Here is a 16,629-nt window from a genome sequence, read left to right on the forward strand (position 1 = left end):
TGTTACAAGGAGCTTCCATCAACAGTTTTTATTAAACTATTTAGATTTTGCACATTTACAACGGTAATGGAAACGCAGCTCGTGTCACAGAAAAGTGCCTAAATGGAAATGAAGGGAAACCCATTTTTTTTAAAGTTTTTTTTTATATTAACTATATTAATAACTGGCCCATCCACCTACAATCAAAATCCCAGCACTGCTACTGGCTTGCACTTCCACGTATAATAATTTAGTATTATATACCAACAATTTCCAAGCAATAAGTGACAGGGACTCACATTTCTTTGTTTATTTAATTTGATTACATTTTATGTCATAATTTGAGGAAAGACTCTTTCAACAGTTTGAGCCATTTTTAATCGCAAATTATTGAAAGAATCTTGATCTTTACTACAATACTGCAATTTTATTAAAATTATTACAAATTGAATAAAAATTTGTCACGAACTCAATGACATTTCAAGTTTGGATAATGTCTGCAACTTCCATTACTTTACAGGGCAGGATAATGTGGAAATTGATCAATTTCTCACCTATAATTGAGATCAAAGTGGTTTGTATTTGGTTCTTAAACTAAAATATGAGTAACACACCCCTGTTTTACTGTATGTGGATGAATCAGTTGATGTTTTGTGTTGGAGCGTCTCAGAAGTTGACCCTGAATTCCTGTCTTTTGTTTGGAGCCACACCTGTGTGTGTGTGTGTGTGTGTGTGTGTGTGTGTGTGTGTGTGTGTGTGTGTGTGTGTGTGTGTGTGTGTGTGTGTGTGTGTGTGTGTGTGTGTGTGTGTGTGTGTGTGTGTGTGTGTGTGTGTGCGTGTGTGTGAATCACAGCATTGAAATGCCTCTTTGATGTTTCCCTCCTGAAGGCAGGGCCGTGTTCAAACTTTAAACATCTTCACTGAATGAATTCCATTTGTAACCAAACACGCCTTTGAACTACATTATATTCATTTATTGTGTCATTATTACTGAAGTTCAACAGAGAGAAAAACATTTTCTTATTTCCTACGTGGATCCATTTTTACCTCTGCCAACCAGAATTTAAACACATTCCTGAACTTAAACTTTGTCCGTTTCAGGTAAACCTTTGATGGAAGATGTATTTATGAAAAATCGGATCTGGATTGCGCATCTTATCGTGATTTTTCTTGTGCAAGGCATAATCATAATCTACGTTGAATTACCTTTGAAACGATATGTCACACAACAATGTTCCCATGAATTTGAAAATTACCGTAAAACGGGCTCTGAGCGTCTCATTATACTCATTCATAGAGTATTCATCCCAAACTGCATTTTGATCAAATGAGAACTAACGGAGTCATTTGAAAAATGGGGCCCCCTGGCGCCCCCGTGACACGTACGAGGTAATGGGCCTCATTAATAGATTGGTATGTGCCAATGATTCGTTACCACCAACCGTCGTAATATTTGACTCGCAAATAAATGAAAAATTAACTTTTGTTTTTTTTTTTTAAGGGGCCCTCGGGCGTTGATACATACACATCCATAGATTATAGCTCCAAACTTTAGCCCGATCCCTTCACGAATAACAGAGGAGTCGTGATTTTAACTAGTGTGAAGAAGAAGAAGAAGAAGAAGAAGAAGAAGAAGAAGAAGAAGAAGAAGAAGAAGAAGAAGAAGAAGAAGAAGAAGAAGAAGAAGAAGAAGAAGAAGAAGAAGAAGAAGAAGAAGAAGAAGAAGAAGAAGAAGAGAGGGCGTTTTGAGTTCGGTAGTCCGGTGTCACGTACTGAGTTTACCTCCGTACTGAGATTATAATCCTAACATAATCCAGTAAACAAATAAAACACGTGTCAGTTCACTTTGAAAACAAAAATAAACAAAAATGAATTTTTTTTTTTAGCAAAAATTCATTTTTTGGTAGTGCGCGTGAGCCTGCATGTGCATCTATGCGTGTATACAAACTCAGTACGTGACACCGGACTAATAAAAATGTGCATTCACAAAATAATAATCAGACATTTAATAAAGTCTCATGTTTGGCATCTCATGCACTTTAATTCTTAATTTCCTTCCTTTCTTTCTTTTTATTTTTAGTGCTGGTCAAGCCGCCGCCCACATGTCACCATGTGATGATGTGATGTTTGTGCTCATAAGTCAGGACGTTTTTAGTTCTGTTTCCTGGTTTCACAGTGGATGGAGCTGCTCCATAATTGATAATTAACACGTGGCGTTCATTCATTCACGGTTCATAACCCTAACAGCGCTAATGCTAAGCTAACGGAAGTGTGACGTCTGCTTCTCTTCAACAGTTCATTTCAGGTCATTCAGTCTGAGTTAGTCTCACAGTTTCTCACATGAAGAAAAAAGGAAACTAATTACAGGAAATCGAGGGTTAATTACATGTCATTTCAACACATTATCATCCCACGCACTTTGGTCTGAAAAATATATCTGAAATTTTAAACACAGAGGCAAAAGCTACAATGACAATATTCGCGAGTGGTGAAATAACCTTAAAATAAAAATCATAAAGAAATCATAAAGAAAAACAGTTTTATATCCCAAGAAAGAGTACCTTTATTTTGGGGGTCAGGGGTTGAAAAGGAATGAGAACCACTGCTTTAAAACTGGCGAACTTACGCTTTCCATTTAATAGCTTTTTCATTTTCTTCTGCAAAACAGTGAAGAGACATTTCTCTTCAGGTCAATAAGTTGAGGTGCTGCTAGTGACTCATCTCTGACTCTAACGTATGAGGACAAACCATGAGCAGGTTTTCTCTTGCGTAACGTCGGTGCAGGAGAGGCCACAGTTTCACTGAAGTTCTCTTGATGGCTCACGGAGAGTCCACAGTGGTTCCTATTTACAGTTTCTCACTCATGTTTAGAAGTATGAGCAAAAAGGGTCAAAACATGAATGTCAGAAAACTAAGAGTTTAAAGCAGTCTACACACACACACACACACACACACACACACACACAGGATTATGAATTCCTGTTGGTTCTGCTCTGTGTGGAGATGTTTATGTATGAGCCATCCATTATTGAATCCAGAGAGGACTTTCTGAGCTGATGACTCATGCAGCAACATTCGACTCCCAGCGTTACGTGAATGTCTGAAGGTGAAAAGGTGTTCAACACGCGGCGCCGGCGTTCATGTGAAGAATCAGTAATGAGCAATAAAACAATCAGTGGAAAAGGACATTTCTAAAAGAACTGGAGAAGAAAGCTTCCTACATGACTTCACTGAAGAAGAATCAATGGATTATTATGTAAAGCTGTAAGAGGTGAGAATTTCTGATCAGATACACAGTGTAGGCCTCAGAGATCAATAAACTAAAATTTATAAAAATGAGAAATAAAATGGGTTAAAAGTGACCAAAAGTGTTGGAAAAGGTGATGAAATGGAATTTTAAAAACCACAGAATTTGATTAAAAGTTGCTAATTAGAGTGGTAAAAAGGATTAAAAGTGTCAATATTTGAACAATAACTTTAAACTGGCAAATAACGGGCATGACAAATGGTGAATGTGGTTAAATTAGCAACAATAATTATGAAATATGTGACATTAGGTGTAAAAGTGGTGGAAATGGTTTATAAGTGTTGAACATGTCTGGAAAGTGCAGAAAAGACATTGAAATGTGATGTAGAAATGTAACAAAAATACATCAAAAGGAGCAAAAATATGGCAAGAAAGTGATAAAAATAGGTTAAAATATGGAAAGTTTGGTGTAGTTGCAAAAAAAGGGTAAAAATAAGCAAAACAATATTCCTAGTTTCTTGAAGGCATCTGACGACCCCCTCACAGTGTCTTGAGTCCCTAAATGGGGTCCTGACCATAAGGTTAAGAACCACTGCTGTAGACTGATGCAGAAAAGTGTTTTTACTGTGAATTATTTTGTTTAGCCCCAAAAAAACTCTGACAGTGACTTCCCAACACATTTCTGGTGTTTTCACTTTTAGTTGCATTAAGACAAAAGAAAGTTGGATGTTTATTTTAGAGTTCACACAGAAAGCTACATCTGTAGCAGTAGCTAATAGCACCACACACACAGTAGCTAATAGCACCACACACACCATTCACCTTCAGAGGAATAAATACAGACCCTTGATTTATTTAAGAAAATGTTATTTATTAAATAAATAAATACTGGACTTTCTTTGCACAATAAATTATTCAATACATTGTTTGATGACTAAAAGGATCCTTTGCAGACCTGTAGTAAAATCCCCCCCCCCCCCCCCCCCCCCCCCCCCCCCAAGATTTAAATCACAGTTTAAAAAGTTTGTGCCACATCTTAAAACACTTTGTACATGTTTACAGTCGAACTCTCGTCTTAAATCAGCATAAAAATAAAAATGGATGAACATGTGTACACAGCACAGCTGGATCCAGCCCAGCACTCGTTTCCACTTCCTGGGTTGGAATTCATTCCATCACTCATCCATCCTCCATCCATCATCCATCATCCATCCTCAGGCCTTTGGCTACATTTCTCTCCGTCTCTTTAACGTCTCCCTCCTGCACCATTTGCTGAGTCATGCTCCACAGGAGGAGATTGACTCACTCTGCTCTGCTCCATCCTTTCCTTTAAATCCAGACGTCTGTCCATCATCATCATCATCATCATCATCATGATGAAGACGTTTGTGTTCAGCTGCATCTCTGCAGCAGCATGTTCAGAGAGTAAACCATGCGCTCCCTCAGGTCGGAGGGACACCCCGACGTCAGCAGAGAACCCAGTTTGAATGTTCTGGACACGCGGTCCTCGTTGATGTACGTCAGTACGTAGTCGTCGCTCTGACAGCTCAGGATGATCTTCGTGTGGTCGTGGTAGAAGTTCACCTTCAGGAGGAAAAAAAACAGAAAAGAGGAAAACATGGTGAGTGCCCGGCAACATACCCCGCCCCCTCTCACGGTTTGTGTTAACAGTTATAACTATGAGGTTTGGTAGTAGACAGCAGAGAAGAAGAGCTCTCCTAAGTAACCTTTACTATCCCTTATACAGTGCGCTGACACGCTCTGGTTGATGAAGTTGGCGAGTAAATCACAGACTGTTTAACGGACTTCTATTCTCACGGTTTGAGTTTTCAACAGTCTTCATTTTATTAAAGTCCTAATATTTCAAGATTAAAGTAGTAATTTTATTAACTTTAAGTCGTAATATTTACAGAGATAATTTGATGAGAATAAAGTTGTCATATTTTCCCAAATAAAGTCAATTTTATGAGAATAAAATTTCAAGATTAAAATTGTAATTTCATGAGAATAAAATTACAAAGTAAAAATACAAAAAAATTACAACTTTAATCTAATATAATCTGGGAAATATTACAATTTTAAATACAATTACGACTTTATTCCCATAAAATTACAACTTTATATTTGAAATATTACGACTTTAACGTAATAAAATTACGATTATCCTCAAAATATAGCAGAGAAGATGAGCTCTCTTAAGGGACCATTACATTACCTTAAACGGTGTGCTGACACGCTCTGGTGGCTTAAGTTAGCAAGTAAATCATGGACAGTTGAAGGACTTCTATCCTTAGGGTTTGTGCGTCTTCAACAATTTACTCTTAACTTCAGCCACCAAAGCGTGTCAGCGCACTGTTTAAGGGAAAGTAAAGGAGCTCTTCTTCTCTGCTTCTTCGTCTACTACCAAACCACAGAGTTGGAACTGACATCTTTTCCTGTTCTTTTTAGAGCAACCAAAAGCAGCCAAGACTGCCCGGCAACAGGCCCCGCCCCCTCTGACGGTTTGAGTGCATGTGTTTACCTGGAAAGTTCCGTCGTTGAAGAGCATCATGAGGGCGCGGTCGGACTTGAGCCACTGCAGCAGGTAGAGTCTGGGCATGTGAGCATCCGTCACCGTCCCCAGGTCTCCACCCTGAGATAAAAAACAACGAGTCGGGATTAGACAAGATTAGACGTGAAGGAACGCGTTCAAACGCAGAGGAAAATACGATGTGACTCACATCCATGAGGTTTTCCTCCATGTAATGGGAAAAGTACTTCAGCACGGTCACTTGTCCCACAAAGTGTTCTGGAACTTCACTGGTAGGAAAGACGGAGCGCTGACCCAGTTCTGCGTAGTAATGGATGGTTCTGGAAAAGATAAGAAATGGAGTTAGAAAAAGATCAGATCAGCACTACGAGATTTAAGTCGTTAGATCTCAAGACCAGTGGGTTGTCCAGTAACTGAAGGGTCGGGGGTTCAAATCCAGCTCTAACCGAGTCATTGTGTCCTTGAGCAAGGCACTTTGCCCACGTTGCCTTGTATGAGTGACTATGAATTGAGACTGAATGTTGGTGGTGGTCAGAGGGGCCATAGGCGCGAAATGGCAGCCACGCCTCTGTCAGTCTGCCCTAGGGCAGCTGTGGCTACATTGTAGCTTACCACTACCACCGGTATGACTGTGTGAGTGACTGGTATGAATGAATAACGGTTTCTGTAACGCGCTTTGAGTCTCCTCGAAGAAAGCACTATATAAATCCAAGCCATTATTATTATTCTTATTATTATTAAGACCAAAGTCGCAATACTTCAAAATTAAAGTCGTAATATTTCAAGAATAAAGTTATAATTTTATGAGAATAAAGTCTTATCTTGATAAAATACAAATTTTATGAGATTAAAGTCATATTATTTTGAGAATGAAGTTGCAATACAAAAATTACCATGTTCTCATAAAATTGCGATCATTCTCAAAATTATGACTATTTGCCAAATATTACAACTTTAACCTTAAGAAATTATGACTTTTAATCTTGTAAAAGTTATTCTCAAAATATTACAACTTTATTCTTGAAATATTACAACAATAAACTCATAAAATTACAACCATTCTCTAAATATGACTTTAATCTCATATTACTTTGATTTGTTTTTATTCTAACGTTAATACGCTGTCGTACCAACACATCCAACAAGTCAAAGTCAACATTCCAATGTGTGACTGATGAGCTTTAATTTGAAGGTGTGGCGGGCGTTGAAAGTAACACTCACTTCCTGTCAGGCAGGAGGCTCATGTGTGTGCCATTGTTGAAGAGAACTCCCACGGTGTGATCAGACAGCTGGTATCCAAATCCATACTTATTGGAGTAATCCACCCATTTGGTCACCCACTGGAGGCTGCTGGTGTTGGAGTTCTGGGGAACGTCATTGGCTGCAGGGAAAACAAAACAAAATAACTGAGGAAAGTGTCGAATTACAAAGAAATGCTTTGAGTGAGAAAAAGGTGAAAGTTATTGAGTGACAAACTGAACTCGTGGGAAAACAAACATAATGACAGATTATCGACGTGAACTCACCTTTGGGCATGTTCTCCAGACATCCTCTCATAACGCTAGCTACAGTTTCAGCCACGCTACCCGTCGTGTTGTCCTCCAAACCTTTAAAAAAACAAGTGATCCATTAATTCTCCCGTCAGACGACAACAGTGGAGTCTTTGTCCGACTACAACATTTGACTCAGAATTCTATTTAAAAACATCTATAAAGATCATAATGATGGAATAAACTAGTGATGACACATTAAGAATCTCATTTTGTAAATAAATTAAAATAAACAGTATTAATGCAAAGGTTCCAGACCGTTTTTTATTATCGTGACCCCATTTTTATACAAATTAAAGATTTTCTGGTGACTTCAAAAGTCATTTTATCCTAGAATTAGTTTTTGATCATGTTCGAGTTCAGTTAATTTATTTTTTTACTGCATTGTAGTTGAACTTAATCCTCAATGTGAAAGTATAAAACTACAATTGCTTAAGATTGTGTTTCGATTTTTTTTTTTTATTACAAAATTCAAAAAATCCATTTTAATTTAAATAATTTTTCAGAAATTTCAAGAGACCCCATTTAAACTTCAGGCGACCCCACATGGGGTCCGGACCCCAAGGTTGAAAAACAATGATTTAGTTACAATTCCATTTGTAATTACCCATGTTCAACTACAATTATATTACAGTAAACAGCTTTTTTTTTCCAATTACAATTATTTTTCCTCCTCAGAAACTCAATTACAATGAATTAGCCTGAAATAAATGACCTAATAAAAGTTATCCTTCCTCTTGCGTTAGCATTATGTGAGCACCTCTAATGCTAACGGCTCCTAAATCAGCTGTAAAATACACTAACAACAAATATCTATCATCCAATTTATTTCCCATCTATTGATCACCTTATTAAGCTTCCTAATCAATACAAATATAGGTTTTAATGTTTATGTGTGAGTGTCTGAGTCATTTTTGTCTCAGTATACCAATAAATTTATAAATATAAACATTTATAAATGGTAATATGTATGAAAGCTTGATCTGAAACATATTTTAATAATTATTAACTACATACGTGTATAACATATAGAACTGTAACAAGTTTCCACAGTTTAGCGTTAAATTATAATTGACATTTTTAGAGAATTTTCGTGGCAATTATAATTAAAATAAATCATCTAAACTCAATTACAATTTAATTATGACAGCAACAGATTGTTTAAATTATAATAAAGTCATAATTGTGTGACTCTTACATTCGCTGCTGCAGCTTCCCAGGCTCCCCCTGACGATCAGACGGATAGTTTCTTCCTGCGTGGTCGGAGGCTGCTGGCTCTCTGTTGCCACGGCAACGGGGCTCTCGGCAGATGGCGGATGTGCACTTCCATTCTGAGGTGGGAAAATAAATCGATGACGGGGGGCGAGTTTAGAACAAGAGTTCTGGAATCATTTCTTTCTGCTGCGGTGAGTCAGTGGGCGATCGAGCACACACACAGAGAGAGAGAGAGAGAGAGAGAGAGAGCGCTCACTCACAGGAAGTGGTTTTTAATTGCCGAGATTGATTTTGTTACGCAATTATGACGCCAGCGTACTCAAGTACATCATACAGATGCAATGTAAAACAAATCTACCTACAGGTACTAATAAAATCACCGACATGCATAAAATACTAAAATATAAAAGCAGCTCAATTAAACGGAACAATTATTTTACACAATTGCATCTGTATAAAATTATTTTAAAAATAAAATAACCATGAATTGAATGTAAAATAAAAAAAAAATCATGCATTTATTGTCGTCTGGTCATTTCATTTTTCCACAATGTCCATTGATCATTTTAAAACAAAACAATAATCATTTATTCAGTAATGATTGGGTGTAGAAATGTAACTAATTACTTATTTTAAAACCTACTTAAGTACAAGTAAAATGATTGATTTAGAAAATATACAATTACCCTTAAAAACAACAGTTACAGTAAGATGAGTATGTCTAATGCATTATGTATGGATCTTATTTTAGTGTTTGAGCCACTGTAACTAAAGTCATTATTAAATCATCTTTAGATCTGTGTGTTTCTTACCTCAGATCTCCTTTTGCTTTGTTGTTGACAGATCACCGTCTTCTCCAAGTCGTGCTGTAGTTTGTAGATTTCCTCTTCTTCGTTAGTTAATTTATCTGCATCAGATAAAACACAAGCATTAGAGTGTGTTGCAACATTATCTGCAGAAGACATTTTAAAATCGGTTTGTGCTGAAAGGGATCCCTAAAAAAGATTTACATCGGCATCTTTAACTTTTACTGTTTTTTTTAGAGCAGCCAAAAGCAGCACAAGTTGCTATTTTAAGTGAAAAAAAATCTACTAAATGATCTAAAAAAATCTACTGGATCTAAAAATCACTCCATAGAAAACAATGGGATGTTTACAGGCAGTGGGGCCCTGTGACATCATCAATCACGTGATTTAAAGATGGAGGAACACAGGCTCAAACTGTAAAGTAGTCCTATTTTTAAAAGGTAATAATATGCATATGGTGTATAATAATGTATGTTGTTATGAATAGATCTACTAATAAGGACATTTGATAGATTTTAGGCCAGATTTGTAAATTCTTTAAAATGAACAGAGACGTGAGGGAGTGAAAGACTCACTCAGCGTTTCGTAATATTTGACCTTGTCCCTCCTCCCTCCAAACAAAGCCGCTGCAGCTTTCTTGAAGAAGCTTTTGGCAGGACTGGAGACGTGGAAATCTGGCGCTGAGTGACAGCAGCTAGCGGACAGACGCTCTGGACTGAAGCCCTGCAGGGGTTACATAAAGTGGGTCAGTCACATGGACGTCTACAGGGGGCGGGGCTACACATGGTGTCGTGATCTCACCTGAGTGAAGAAGTCGTGCCTGAGGATGCGCTCCAGGTCCGGCCTCTCCTCAGGGATCTTAGCTAGCAGGCCTGTGATTAGCTGCTTAGCTTGTAGCGATAGCGACGAGGGCAGAGAGTAGCGAGCTTCTCTGATGCAGCGATACGTCTCCTTCAGGTTGGTGGTTTCAAACGGGGGGCGACCCAACAGCATAGTGTACCTGGAGGAGGATCAATAAACTGACGTTCATATCCAATCAATAAACTTTTTATCCAATCAGAACGACCGAACACGAGGTGGCGTGGATCCATAATTTGACGAAAAATGTAACTTAGTTTTAGTCGACTAAATGACATTAAGATTTTAGTCGACTAAAATATAAAACATGACAGTTTATGCAAATAAAAAATTGAATTAAATATCACTGAATTAATATAGTTTTCGTCACAGTTTGAGGACAATTTGACAAAAAAGGCAACTTAGTTTTAATCAAAATTCAGAACTATTTCAGTGTACTAAATGACATTAAGCTTTTAGTCGACTAAATGACTATAAGATGGACTAAATAACAATAATGGACTAAATGATTATAAGATGACTAAATAACAATAAAATGACTAAATAATAAGATGGACTAAATAAGATGACTAAATAACAAGACGACTAAATAAGATGGACTAAATGACTATAAGATGGACTAAATAACAATAATATAGACTAAATAATAAGATTGACTAAATGACTATAAGATGACTAAATAACAATAATGGACTAAATAACAATAAAATGACTAAATAATAAGATGGACTAAATAACAATAAGACGACTAAATAAGACTAAATGAGCTCCTCACATCACACAGCCCAGGGCCCAGATGTCAGATTCACAGCCGTGGCCTTGTTTGTTGAGAACTTCTGGAGAAAGGTAGTTTGGAGTTCCACAGATGGTTTTCCGTCTGTTTCCTGCTGGTTCCAGTTTAGCAGCCAAACCAAAGTCTCCTACTTTCAGCTCCATCGACTCACTCACAAAGAAGTTTCCTGTGGAATTAGAAGATTTAAAGATAAGATTAGCTCGACTCCTCGTTTATCCTGCTCTGGAATAAAACAAATCAAACATAAAGTAGAATTCGTACCAAGTTTTAAATCTCTGTGGAGGATTTCCTGCTCGTGCAGGTATTTTAGTCCAGAAACGATTTGTCTCAGATAATAACGAACCTCAGGCTCGGTCAGAACTTTACGAGCCTTCAGGATGTGAGCCAAAGACTAAACAGACAAAAGATCAGATATTAATACAAACAATGCGACAGCTTTTCAAATATAAAGATTCAATGATCTCAGGGTTTTGTTGGAATGACTTACTTTCCTGCTGCAGTACTCCAACAGGATGTAGATGTTCTCCTTGTCCTCAAAGTGATGGTAAAAGTGAACAATGTGTTTATGGTGCAGCGCTCGGTGCAGCTCGATTTCTCTGTCGATCTAACGAGAACAATAAAAAAACGTGAATCAACGGTTCCAACATCTCTGGACAAGTTCCAGCACAACTCATGTTTAAAGCTGAATACAACTAGATGATGCACATTTCAATAAAAAATACAATTTTGCAACATTTATTTTTTGCAATTTCACCAATTGCGAAAATTACAGAAGCACAAGAACCAGTAAGTCATTATATCTTTTATCTGTAAATGGCACTATATAAATAAAAATGTACTACAAAACTACGATAATTTTTACTTTACTTTTTCTATTTATTTTTCTTTAAACAGCAACTGATTTAGAAACAAAATGATAAACTTCAAATTTTAAGTTTTATTTCTATTAAATATTAATATATTTACATAAAATTATTAAAAGTTTTTAGAGCCATGCACATACAACAAAAATGATGTGCATTTCCATGATAAATGTTTTAATATATATATATATATATATATATTGTTTGCAATTTTACCCACTATGAAATCTACAGACCAAAAAAAAAAAAAAAAAAAAAAAAAAATATTTTTGAAATCATCACGACATAATTTTTATTTAACTTTTCCTAGTTTTTGTAATAACCAAAAATAACAGAAAATTGTTTAGAAATAAAAACTGCAGTAAATGTTAAACTTCACATTTTATTTGCATTTTTTAAGTAAAAACAGAACACATTTTTTGTAAAATTTCTCATTTTATTTTTTATTTCATATAATAATTCCGCACTTTAATCGCAGTGATCATCGTTCCTATAATCAATGCTGGTCACGTGACGCTGTCTCACCTTCTCCCGCTGGTGCGGTTTGGAGACGCGCGCGTGCGGGATGATTTTGGCGGCGTACACTTTGCTCGTGGACAGGTCGGTCATCTCGTAGCATTTAGCGAAGCCTCCCTGGATAAAGAGAGTACATGTTTAAACATGTACCGGATGTAACGGGACTTCCTGTGCATCCTGCTCCTCGTGCTGCTTCTACCTTTCCCAGAACTTTCCCGCGGCAGTAACACTTCCCCGTGGCGGGATCCGTGATGATCCGGGACATCTCCGAGGGCGCGCTGCGCTCCTCCGTCCTCCTCCTGCGGGGCTCCGCGGACCTCATGTTGGACTCCGTGCACCTGGTGCTGGCCTCGGTCATGGTTTGGCTCTGAGCCTCCATCAGCTCTGGGTCCTGGATCAGTCTGAGGCTCCGCAGCTGCTCCCCGCCCTTTTATAGGCTGCTGCTGCATCCAGACCCCGCCCACAACCATCTGACGTCACTGGGTGCTCTCCAGTTTTATTGAATGATGGCGTTAATAATGTGAATAAACGAAGATTAATAATACACGCATCGACTGACTTTAATGTTCACAGCAAGTTTTTATTTAGTTTTCGTCTTAGTTTGACGTTAATTTGGCTAAAAATGCGAGTAATAGAAAACACAAGTGTTTATGCATTTAAAAAAATTCAAATAGCATTGAATTAATTTAATTTTCGTCATAGTTTGATGATAATTTGAGTAAAAATGCAACTTAGTTTTAGTCAAAATTCAGTCATCAGAACTATTCCATTTATTTAGTCGACTAAAATCTATAACATGTTTTTGCACTATTTTTTTTTCAATTAGCATTGAATTAACTTAGTTTTTTTGTCACAGTTTGACAATAATTTGATTTAAAATTCAACTTAATTTTAGTCAAAATTTAGTCATCAGCACTATTTCAGTTATTGTCAAGTTTTAGTCACCTAAATCTGTTACAAATTTAGTCGACTAAAATATAAAAAAACAAGAGTTTATGCATTTTTATAAGACAATTAAATGAGCACTGAATTAATTTATTTTTTGTCATAGTTTGACAATAATGTGAAAATAATTTGACTAAAAAGTCAGAACTATGTCAATTATTGTCAAGTGTCAGTCAACTAAATGACATTAAGATTTTAGTCGACTAAAATTTAAAACATGAGTTTAAGCATTTTTAAAAAAATCAATTAGCATTTAATTAATTCAGTTTTCGATCATTTGGTAATAATTTGACTAAAAATGCAACTTAGTTTAAGTCAAAATTCAGAACTATTTCAGTTATTGTCTAGGTTTAAAAAATAAATTAGTATTGATCAACCTGATATCAGATAATATTAATGTTTGTAAATACACACAGACAGATTTGATGTAATCAATGCATCTCCTGTGACAAAATTATATATTTTGATTTTTTTACAAGACAAACATGTCCATATATTTTTATATAGTTTTTGTCCACGTGTATTTCTTTGTTCTTATAAATGAGTCATAGTTCAGTATATTGTGGGAAAGCTGAGTATTTGCACAGTAAACATCTTTTAATAATAAATCAAATCTGTTCTATTTTTCACAACACGAGCGCCCTCTGGTGGAATCTCTGAGTTCTGTCTCTGCGCATTCAGTGTGAATCAAACAGCTCATGTTGAATATTTGAGAAAATAATCACATTTTGGTTTATTTTTATCCTTTTTCTGCAACTACACCAAACTGTCCATATTTTAACCTATTTTCATCACTTTTTCTTGCCATATTTTTGCTCCTTTTAATGCTTTTTTGTTACATTTCTCCCATTTTTGACACTTTTACATCACATTTCAATGAGTTTTCTGCACATTTTTTCCACTTTCCAGACATGTTCAGCACTTATAAACCCTTTCTACCACTTTTACACCTAATGTCACATATCTTCACCCATTATTGTTACTTTTAACCTCTTTTCACCATATTTCACAATTATTTTTTGCCAATTTAACCACATTAACCATTTGTCATGGTCATTATTTGCCAGTTTAAACTAATTGACACTTTGAACCCTTTTTTACCACTTTTTATGTCCGTTTTTTCCACTTAATTTGCAACTTTTAACCAATTTCTGTGTTTTTAAAAAAAATCCCATTTCATCACCTTTTCCACCATTTTTGGTCACATTTCACCCATTTTATTTCTGATTAAAAAACAATTATTTCCATCTTTAAGATGACTATAATAATAATAATAAACTTCCTGGATAACAGTGGATATAAAATATGAATATAAATAAATAATGATGATGTTATTTTGGGGGTCGCAGGCTGAACGGGTGAATTAAAACTGCTCTATTTAAAACATAAACAAGGATTTCAGCCATTTCTGATTCAACACATTTCACATTTAATGATGACTCATGTTTCATTTATTTACAACTCACATAGTGCTAGAAAACCTCTGTGTGTTCATCCAGGCACATCAATCAATCTAAGGATGTTTTAGAGTCAAAGAGTTTAAGGACGTAAACAACCATCAGACAGAAGCAATCTATAATGATCTTATTAAAGTCACAGTGATTGAACCAAATGTTCTTCCAGTAAATTCAGGTTAGAACCTGTTAGTGATTGATCACCAGGGCGTGAAACACAAACCATCTCACACTGAATGTAACGGAGCACAGATAGACATGGTCACATGATCAACAATGATGTCGACATTTCATCATAAACAATCAGAGCATTAACACAGAAACGGTTCAAGTAAATGCTTCTGTCATTTTGTGTATTTTATACATTTCTCTGTTATTTATTTGTATTTTTAGTCTTTTTATAAATAATTTGTGTATTTTTGTTATTTAGTAAAAATTAATGATCTCCAACTTATAGTTAATGAGGTGCACTGCTGATGTAATTTTAAGTGTTTGTTTGTATTTCTGTTGTCCTTTCCTTTTTTTATTGTCATCTATATGTTTGTTATTTTTGTTATCCTTTTTGTGTATAATTCTGTAACTTTGTATGTTTTTTTTTGAGTGATTTTGTGTACTTTTGTTGTTATTTTGTAAATAAATTCTGTATTTTTTTAAAACCATATTTTTAGTCATCAGCAACCTTTGATTAATTTTGTAAATAATTTACGTCATATATTTTTGTGTATTTCTGTTGTCCTTTTGTAAATTTCTGTTATTTTGATGTATTTTTAGTTGTCTTTTCTTATTTTTACTTAATTTTGTGTATTTTTTGTTGTTTATATGTTTCTGTTATTTTTGTTGTCCTTTTGTGAATATTTTTTGTAATTTATTTTGTGTAATTTAGTACCTTTCTCTGTCATTTTGTGCATTTTCAGTCGTCTTGTTTGTTTTGAGCCAATTTTTTATAAATTTCTGTTGTCATTATGTGTGTTTTTCTGTAATTTTGTATATTTGAGCAATTTTGTGGTTTATCATATGTCATTTGTACATTTTTCTGATATTTTCATGTGTTTTTAGTCGTCTTTTCTTTTTTTATCCTAATTTTGAGTATTTTATTGTCGTTTACTTTTTTTTTGGTGTTTTTTCTCGTCCTTTGGTGCATTTTTAGTCATCGTGCCTATTTTTGTGTCTGTTTTCTTGTATATTTGAGTCATTTTGTGTTGTTTTTTGTCATTATGTAAATTTTTCTGCTATTTTTGTGTATTTTTAGTCGTCTTTTCTTTGTTTATCCTAATTTTGAGTATTTTGTTGTCATATTATGTTTCTGTTATTTTTGTTGTCCTTTGGGGCCTGTACTATGAAGCTAGATAATTCTATCCTGGATTTATCTCCGTTAGCTTCACCTAACCAAACATTGTCCGTCAAACAGAAGCTGTCCTATGAATCTTGATATCAACTCTCTTTAAGTTAAGCGTGTTGATTTTAGACTGGCTACGTGCGCACTCTAGTGACAGAGGAGGAAATTACAGCGTCAGACCAATCACAATCACAGAGAAACTGTGGTGCAACTTACATCACAAATGAGGAATAATTATTTTAAAATATGAAGAATTAAAATCCATAATTCAGACCAAAAACAACACTGGTGCTGCAGTAAAAGCAGCAAGTAACAAAAGTAATTAATGCAGGAATTGATGAGTGTGAACAGACATTTGAACTTGTCTGTGTCTCTGGTGCTGCGTTCATACAGATCTACATCATAAGGTGGGATATATTTATATTTTATATTATCTACAGGACTGAGGCTTTTTGCATCACACCAGAATACATGAATTAATTAATTGATTTGTCTAAAAGGCTTAATCAGCTGACTTATTTTACTTGATCAGTCCAT

At 35.5% G+C, this 16,629-nt stretch overlaps 1 protein-coding gene across 1 annotated transcript; it reads right to left on the reverse strand.

The window, feature by feature from the left end:
* Nucleotides 1-4,076: 4,076 nt before the first annotated feature.
* Nucleotides 4,077-12,771, reverse strand: plk2b (polo-like kinase 2b (Drosophila)). The gene is made up of 14 exons (XM_028458237.1): nucleotides 12,557-12,771; nucleotides 12,367-12,474; nucleotides 11,466-11,582; nucleotides 11,240-11,369; nucleotides 10,961-11,144; nucleotides 10,129-10,327; nucleotides 9,903-10,050; nucleotides 9,334-9,428; nucleotides 8,505-8,637; nucleotides 7,283-7,363; nucleotides 6,978-7,137; nucleotides 5,947-6,076; nucleotides 5,748-5,858; nucleotides 4,077-4,810 (listed from the first exon to the last, which is right to left on the reverse strand). Exons 1-14 carry the CDS (start codon nucleotides 12,734-12,736, stop codon nucleotides 4,619-4,621), a joined length of 1,968 nt encoding a protein of 655 aa, XP_028314038.1. The 5' UTR covers nucleotides 12,737-12,771; the 3' UTR covers nucleotides 4,077-4,618.
* Nucleotides 12,772-16,629: the final 3,858 nt, after the last annotated feature.

The sequence above is a fragment of the Gouania willdenowi genome, chromosome 9 (genome assembly GCF_900634775.1).
Source record: "Gouania willdenowi chromosome 9, fGouWil2.1, whole genome shotgun sequence".
NCBI lineage: Eukaryota > Metazoa > Chordata > Actinopteri > Blenniiformes > Gobiesocidae > Gouania > Gouania willdenowi.

What these genes read in the sequence shown, in the direction of transcription:
- plk2b (XM_028458237.1), bottom strand. Translation starts at nt 12,736, where the DNA reads ATGGAGGCTCAGAGCCAAACCATGACCGAGGCCAGCACCAGGTGCACG. An exon ending in AAAGCAAAAGGAGATCTGAG is followed by an intron (nt 8,638 to 9,333) that starts GTAAGAAACACA and finishes TTCCCACCTCAG; the next exon opens with AATGGAAGTGCACATCCGCC. An exon ending in AGCCTCCTGCCTGACAGGAA is followed by an intron (nt 6,077 to 6,977) that starts GTGAGTGTTACT and finishes TATCTTTTCCAG; the next exon opens with AACCATCCATTACTACGCAG.